General features: G+C 40.3%; 1 protein-coding gene across 1 annotated transcript; it reads right to left on the reverse strand.

Annotated features, from left to right (window-relative positions):
• Positions 1–5,859: 5,859 nt before the first annotated feature.
• On the reverse strand, positions 5,860–6,750 carry LOC102753151 (olfactory receptor 56A4). The gene is made up of 2 exons (XM_006770081.1): positions 6,703–6,750; positions 5,860–6,555 (listed from the first exon to the last, which is right to left on the reverse strand). Exons 1-2 carry the CDS (start codon positions 6,748–6,750, stop codon positions 5,860–5,862), a joined length of 744 nt encoding a protein of 247 aa, XP_006770144.1.
• Positions 6,751–8,678: the final 1,928 nt, after the last annotated feature.

The following is an 8,678-nucleotide window of genomic DNA, read 5'->3' on the forward strand; positions in this document are numbered from 1 at the left end:
GAATCCCTTCCCCCTTTTCACCCTTCCCTCAAACCACCTGCCTCCATTCTGGCAACCATCAAAACGTTCTCTGTATCTATGAGCTTGTTTCTGTTTTGTTTGTTTATTTTGTGTTTTTTTTTTAAATGTATTTTAGAGAGAGAGGAAAGGATAAGGAAAGAGAGTGAGAAAGGTCAATGTGAGAGAGAAACATCTATTGGTTGCCTCCCATTTGTGCCCTGACCAGAAATCGAACTATGATCTTTCAGTGAATGGGATATTGCTCAAATCAACTGAGCAACACTGGCCAGTACATGTTTACTTTTTTTTTTTTTTAGATTCCACATATAAGTGAAATCATATGGTATTTGTCTTTTTATGTCTGACTTATTTCACATGGCATAATGCCCTCTAGGTCTATTCATGTTGCTGCCAATGGCAATATTTCATTATTTTCTATGGCTGAGTCACATTCCTTGTATATATGCATCACTTCTTTATCCATTCATCTATTGATGGACACTAATGTTGCTTCCACATCTCAGCTATCCTATCTAATAAAAGAGAAACATGCAAATTGACCATAACCCCAACACCCTTCCCATTGACTAATCAGCAGGATATGCAAATTAACTACCAACCAAGATGGCGGCTGGAAGCCATGCAGCTGAAGCAAACAGGAGGCTTGCTTGCTCCAGTGACGGAGGAAGCCAAGGTTCCCCATCTGCTGCAGCCCAGCTCTGAGCTGCACTCTAAGCAACTATATTGCAATTATAGAAGCTAAACAAGCTCCATAAACTTGCTTTCAGCCAGCTTCGACCTCAGAGCTTAGAGCTGCTGTGATGGCAACAGAGTTTCAATTATAGAAGGCAAACAGACCCAGAAACCTGCTTTCAGCCCTCACAGGCCTCTATCCTATACTACAGGCAGGGCAGGACAACACGAGCTGCCATCCGGGCCCCATGTGCAGCCCTAGGCAGCAGGGCATAAGCCCTGCCCCCAGCCAGGACCCCTGTGTGCCACCTGAGCCCCCAGCTGGGACCCCCATGCTGCCTAAGTCCCGCACTGCTAAGCCCTGCCCCCAGCCGGGACCCTATGACTATTGGAGAGCAGGAAAGTGCCGCTGGGCCCTGGATCGCTGTGGTGATTCGGCCATCGGTAAGTAGAAAAGTGCGGCCTGTAGGCAGCCCCCAGCTGCGCCTGATCTGGGAGCAGAAAAGCAAGCCTGGCCTGCAGGCAGCCCCAGCTGGGCCTGATCCGGGAGCAGGAAACCAAGCCCAGCCTGCGGGCAACCCCCAGCTGCGCCTTCTCCCCAGTCGCCATGAGGATCTGGGAGCAGGAGAGCAAGCCCGGCCTGTGGGCAGCTCCAAGCTGGGCCTGCTCCCCGGTCACCATGGAGATCTGGGAGCAGGAAAACCCAGCTTGCAAGCAGCACCCCCATCCTGGCCATAGCTCAAGGGAGAGTACAACATGCCGTGGAGGTCAGGAGCCTGAGACATCAACACAGAGGGGCTCCTGCTCCAAGCCTCCATGGTGTAGCTGGGGGCAGGCCACCAGCAGACACACACACACACACACACACACACACGGCAACTGCTTCGAGCCTACATAGCGTGGCTGGAGGCAGGTCCTAGCAGACAGACACACATACACACACACACACACACAGACACACACAGGATGCCTGTTCCGAGCCTCTGCTGCCAGACTGTGGCCATCAGTAGGACATTCATTCTTGGGCTCCCGGACTGTGAGAGGAACAGACTGGGCTGAGGGAACCCCACCCCCCAGTGCATGAATTTTGTGCACCAGGCCTCTAGTCTACACTAATAAAAGAGAAACATGCAAATTGAGAGTGAAGACTGAAGGCTCTGGGTGGACTGAAGACTGAAGACTGAAGACTGAAGACTGAAGAGCCTCACTGGGGCTGCAGCAGAGAAGCCAAGCATCACTGTGGCGGGACCAAAGGCCTGGGTTCCTGGTGCAGGAGAAAAACCGGTGTTGGCAGCCAGGGGAAGGAAGGCCTATTGCACAGATCTCTTCGTGCAATGGGCCTCTAGTTGTAAATAATGCTGTAGTGAACATGTGGATGCATATGTCCTTTCAAATTAGTGTTTTGGATTAATTCCTAAAAGTGGAATTGCTGGCTGAGTCCTTCTTTGTCTCTTGTTTTAAGTCTATTTTGTCTGGGACAAGTATTGCTACCACAGCTTTGTTTGTTTTGTTCCCATCTTCATGAAATTCCTTTTCCATCCCTTTACTTTTGATATGTGTCTGTCTTTCAATCTGAGCTATACTTTTTCCCTTTAAACACGGGTGTAGATACTTCCCACATTGTCTCATAACCGGTGAAACTAAATGGGAAATTTGAACATTGTGTCAAGGTTAACTTCCAAATACTATAATTTATAATTTTGTTCACAGGCCAAAATTCAAGCATGTTTGGAAGATCATTTATACATTCACATCATGTATAGATCCAAGCCTGTATTCACCTGCCCAGGTATGTTTCCTCCTTGGTCCAATAGCCAAGAGGCTCCAATAGACAAAGCATTTCCCTCTGAAAAAACTAAGTTATGCTATTTGAGTCTTCATTTTGTCTTTAGGATTGACAAGATGAAGACTCAAACATTCACATGTTTCTGAGGATTATTGATGTGGGAAATATCAATTCCATTCAGGGAAAGTCTTGTTACACCCCAAATTATGGGTTCCTGCCTTGTGACTCCAAAAAGAAAATGTGTCAAAGTCTACTATCAGTACAGTTCCCAAAGTCTAGGCCATTTAACTTGAGTTAAAATATTAAATAAAACCACTGATCTGTTTAAGGTACAGTGTTCTATGCTTTGTCAATTTCTTTAATCCTCCATCCAGTAATGAAAACAAATCAATCTTGAACTTTATCCGATGGTCTTTATTTACATAAATGTTGGACTCCTAGTATTAGCTGCTTGCAAATGAAAACGTATTTACATCATCCTAACAATGAACAGTAATTTCAAGTACTATTATGTTCAAATTCCATTTATACAATACATTCTCTGTGCTACAGACCAGTGTAGCCAAGTAAAATCTCACTCTTGCAAACCATACTATTTCAGAAGAAGTTCTTAATTCAACATATTTCTAATTAAATATCAATGAGAAGGATTCTCAAAATAAACATATGATATACTTCTAAAGCAAATTTAATCAACTGCTACTGTAAAAAATATAATTCTTGCAACTTCTAAATGGTATTACCAGCATCTTTTGATCAATGCTCTAAAAATTATGAGGCTTAATATTGATTCACATCAACTTATCTCAAAACAAACACAGATTTTTTAAAAAATAAAATGACAGAATGAAACATATGAAATGACTTTGCAGAGCTGAGGAATTTATAAAAAGCTTTTTTTTTTTTTACTAAAAGAGAATTTTGAATTTTGAATTTTTTTGTATTATTAAAATATCTTCACTGTTTGCCTACTAATTTTTAAAATGTGGGAACAGAAATTCTGGCTTACTTATAGAGTTTTATGTCCTATTTCTATGTGAAAAACTCAATAAAGAACAACAGTGGCTGTATTTCACTCACAACATATTATATGAATTAATATTCTCCTCAGATATTGATGAAAAACTCAGGAAATGGATAGGAAAAGCAAGTTATCCCTTGCCGGTGACTCAATTGATTGCAGCATTGTCCCATACACTAAAAGATTTTGGGTTCGATTCCCAGTCAGGGCTTATATGAGAGGCAACCAGTGGATGTTTCTCTTTCATACTGATGTTTCTTTCTCTCTCTCTAAAATCAATAAAAACATATTCTTGGGTGAGATTAAAAAAAGAAAAAGAAAAAGCAAGTTAACTGGTTTAAAATGTTTAATAAATGATCACAATAATAAATGAAATCTCTCTGATTTGTGTCTGCTTAACCACAAAGAGAAAAGGAAACCAGAGAATTAGGGTGAATTCTGAGTTCTTTGCATGAAAACAATGAGAATGCAGAATATAAAATATTTGAAAACAGGGTGAAAAGATTAGAATCTCAAAGGTCTTGTTAATTAGCTTTATGCATGTCAAAGACTTGTCTCCTATCACTGTTAAGTGCATCAAGCAGCTATCTTAGAGGACATTCCAACCAACTCTGGAGATTGACCTAAGAATATATTTCAGTATGGTCACAGATGTGGCAGTGGCTGTGCACACTAAAGTTTGGAACCATTTTTTTTTGGACCAATACATCTAATATATATTCAACACCTGATATGTGCCAGATATGTCAGGATCTAGGAACTGTGGATAAGATCATGAACAAAAAAGACAAGCTGCTTGCAATCCAGGTACCTTTTAAGGTGAATTTGATTTAAGGGAAATGTAATTATTAAATAGGTAAATGAATAAATAAAAAAAGAAAAAGAGATGGCATAATGTGTTTGAGAGATCTGAAATAGCAGAAGAAAGTCATTTTGGGTGCAAATTTGGGAACGTACACTCAATAAAGGTAATTTTTGAATTGAAATGTTAATGCTGAGAAGTTAATCATTTGAACATACAGAGTAAGACTTTCCAACCAGATGGAGCAATAAGTACAGAGGCCCAAGTCAAGAACAAACAGAAGCCCAAGAAGTAATGGACATTCCTGTAGTGGGTGGGAAACAGCCACAGGGAGACAAAGAGAGAGGTCCAGGGCCGTGGCAAAGAGATGACTATCATCCTAGAACTAGCAGAGACATGGAGGTTAATGTAGGATAATAGAATGAGAACGCAGGTCAGAACCAAAGCAAGGACTAAATCCTACAAACTAGAGACCTACAAAAGAAGAGGCTGGCGTTTTAAGGTCAGACCCTATCATCATAATGTTACTAGAGAGGGAATGATACAACACAGAGATGTTATATTTTGGGTTTCATTGGAATAATGCTCAACACTAAAGCATTCTCTTCAAATATTGCTTGATTGAATAATTGCATCTGCATTACTCCTAGGCTGGATGCCACAGGAGGCAGATCTGAGCAAATGGACAGTGAATATTGTTGGGGTAGCTGTAAATAAAGGAGAGCTAAAACAATTACCTTTTTTGATATACTTTACCAGGGATTTAAAGATCTGGGATAGAGCAGGGTGGGGTGAGGCAAATTCAGCTTGGTCCTTTAGGGATTTTAAGTTTTCTTTCTGTTGACTAAATATTTGGTAACACCATAATGTATTCACATCCTTATTTTTTATTGAAGTACAATTGACATGTAAAATTATTTTAGTTTCAGGTGTATAACATAATGATTAGATAATTGTATATGTTGTCAAATATTCACCACAATAAGACTGGTTAAATCCATCATCACATATGGTTACAGTTGTTTTTCTTATGATGAGAACTTTTAAGCTCTATGTTCTTATCAACTATGATATATGTAATACAGTACCATGCTGTGCATTACATCCCCATGTCTAATTTTTTAAAAATTCAAAGTTAATATCTTTTGACCCCCTTTCCTATTTTGCCCACCTCCTACCCCTGCCTCTGGCAACCATCCTTGTAATCTGTTCTCTGTATCTGTGAGCTCACGTTTTGTTTTGTTTTGCTTTGCGTTTTAGATTCCACATGTAAGTGAGATCATACAGTGTTAGTCTTTCCCTGACTTAATTTACCTAACAAAACGCCTACAAGGTCCATCAGTATTGTTGCAAGTGGCAAGATTTTCTTCTTTTATATGGCTGAAGCATATCCCATTGGGGCAGTGAGGGTAAATATTGTAATAGTGCTTGAGAAAGGTTTAAGTTCAAGATGAGGGTAGCAGCATGGATATCATATTGTTTCTTATGGAATTCAGATGAAACCATCACTAATATATGCCCCAAATTCCATAATCCCTGATCTTTGACTCTCACCTCTCAATAGTGGTACTTCAGTAGCTTGGTAATTCCTTGCTTGATTTCCTGGGTTCGCACTCCATAAACAATGGGGTTCAGGGCTGGTGGAATAAGGTGATGCAAGACATTGAGAAGAATGGGTACCTCTGAGGGCACCTTCTTTCCTGCCTTGTTTGTGAAGATGAAAACCAGCAGCAATGTATAGAAGAATAGTATAAGAATGAGGTGGGAACCACAAGTACTCAAGGCCTTGGTGGCTGCACCTCCTGACTGCAGACGCATCACAGCCCTCAGGATGAAGCAGTAGGATAGTAAGATGAGTACCAGATCAGAACCCAGTAGGCACCAAACACTCACAAACTGGTAGAGTTTATTTAGGTAAATATCCCCACAGGAAAGCTTTGCCACAGAGATGTTGGCACAGATGCAGTTCTCCACCACATTGCTGGCACAGTAGTTGAGCCTGGCAGCCAGAACAGGTGTGGGCAGTGTGGCCAGAAAATTTCGCAAGACAATGAAAATGGCTGCATTAATGATAAACTGTTCAGTGATGAGGGATGGGTAGCGAAGTGGGTGGCAGATAGCTACATAGCGGTCATAGGCCATGACTAGAAAGGTGGAGGACTCCATGGGAAGGAATGTATTCATGATGAACATCTGCAGGAAGCAGCCAGCAAAGCTGATGGGCTTCATGTTGAACCAGAAGATGAGCAGGACCTGCCAGAATTATCATTCTCAAAAACTGTGCATCCATCCCCACTCTGAGGTACCTAACATGGAAAACACTCAGATGGCCTCAACCTTCCATATCCCCAAGCAACAGCCCCATAATCCCCTCTGGGACAGTATCCTGTTTTCAAGTACCCTCTTTGTGCATCCAAATCTCATCTCCAGAGCTTGATTTACAACCATTTCCCTTTATCTATAGAGCATGATTTTTATTTAAAAATGTTTATTTATAGCCCGTCTTCTCTTGATCTTTATAGTTTTTACCCAAACTCCAGCTGACACATCTGCCCATCTAAATGTATCACAAGACATTAAGTCCGGTAATATTTATATTTAAAGACTCCAACCTCTACATATTCATAAGAACCCTTTTCCAACTATGTTTCCTATATCAGTAAATGACATATGCATACATCCAGTCACATCTTAGAAAGTAAATTCTAGAGGCCTTGGATGTAAAGGTGGGGTCATTCACAGTCAAGGAGAATCACCCTGGAAGTAAAAAGAAGGGCAGAAGTTGGAAAATCACTGATTCAGACATTGAGAGAGGACCTGATATGTAATAACACAAAATTGGCACCTAGTGCCAAAACCAGGAGGGGAGCCAGGGCTACAGATAGCCAGTGCTGTGTGTCCTGCATTCCTGGCAGGCACATCATCAGGAACTCAGTCACCTGGGTTCCTGTGCTGTTGAGAGATAATACCATGACTGGCAGGTGGACCTGGAACTGGCTGAAAGAAAAGACACATGAATTTAGGGTTTGACTGTTTCATTAAAAACCTCTTATCTATTTGCCTCCATTCTACACTGTAAAGTTTCTTCACAATTCTATTGGCATAAAATCTCTCTACAATGTAAATTGTATCACATCACCCCATATTAAACAATCTTCTGAGTATTCATAACTTTATGAATAAATAATAACTCCCTTCAAGTATGTTCCTATCTCACCCACATAGATTCAGGCACCTATTGAACATACTTTGCTTGCTCTCATCTTTGTGTTTTTGTATATATCATATGTTTCTTATAGAATCAACTCTCTTGCCCTCAAATAACTAACTTCTGCTTGTCCTATTCTATCTGTACCAAGAATTACACCTATTACAATTTTAAAATTATTATTCTTTTTTACATACATAGATGCCTCTTCTCTCCATTGTTTCTCTGATCATGCTGCTATCAAATATTGATAAAAGTTTCCTATACTCATTGGTGTTTCCTAATTGTTTTGCAAAAAGTCTGTGCTTGATCTGCCAGCAATAGAATCTTATCTTTATATTATAGCACAGAGGAAAACACAATGTACCTGGAGACGTAATAGGCATTCAATAAGTATAGTTCAGAAACATGGAGTGACAGAATTTTGAAAGTATCACGACACCCTTGACTAATTTAATCTAGCATCTCCATATCTTGCTCTACTATAAACCTTCAGCATTCTTGCTTAACATTCAGTAAAAAGCTGAACAAAGCAGAATCAAATAAAAAATAATATAGTGATGAAAAAATGTAACCTTGTGATAAAACAATAAATACAAAAGATACCTATGCAGGCTCTGTATTTGTATATATATTCAGTAAGTAATCGCCTAAGCAAATAAAACCTCCTCTGCAATTGCCTGGAAAAGGAGGGAAAATCAGGAAGTGAGGGGTTGAGGACAAGGGGAGAACTGAAGGAATCCTTAAACATGCCTCAGGATACGATGCTACACAGACGGCAGCTTTAGCTCTCTTTGAGTATCTCCTTAACCATCCAGGATCCTGATGGTGAAGAAGTTGCCAGGTTCTGCTGTGCTCTCCCCTGAAGCAGAGGGAAGGTCATCTCTCACAGATGGATGTTTTGGACATCTGGTCGGGGCACCCCTGGACACACAAAAAATGCCCTAATCAAGGTTTAGAGTTATTTTATTTTTTCTCAAATATATGGTATGGCATTCTCACCATGACTTTCTTTTATCTAGACCACTAGTTCTCAAATGCGGGTATGCATTAAAAAATAATTTAGTGATGAAAAATGTAACCTTGTGATAAAACAATGAATACAAAAGATACCTATGCAGTCTCTGTATTTGTATATATATTCAGTAAGTAACCGCCTAAGCAAATA

The sequence above is a fragment of the Myotis davidii genome, unplaced genomic scaffold, assembly GCF_000327345.1.
Source record: "Myotis davidii unplaced genomic scaffold, ASM32734v1 scaffold484, whole genome shotgun sequence".
NCBI classification, from domain to species: Eukaryota; Metazoa; Chordata; class Mammalia; order Chiroptera; family Vespertilionidae; genus Myotis; species Myotis davidii.

What these genes read in the sequence shown, in the direction of transcription:
- LOC102753151 (XM_006770081.1), bottom strand. Translation starts at nt 6,750, where the DNA reads ATGGTTGTAAATCAAGCTCTGGAGATGAGATTTGGATGCACAAAGAGG. An exon ending in GATTTGGATGCACAAAGAGG is followed by an intron (nt 6,556 to 6,702) that starts GTACTTGAAAAC and finishes TAATTCTGGCAG; the next exon opens with GTCCTGCTCATCTTCTGGTT.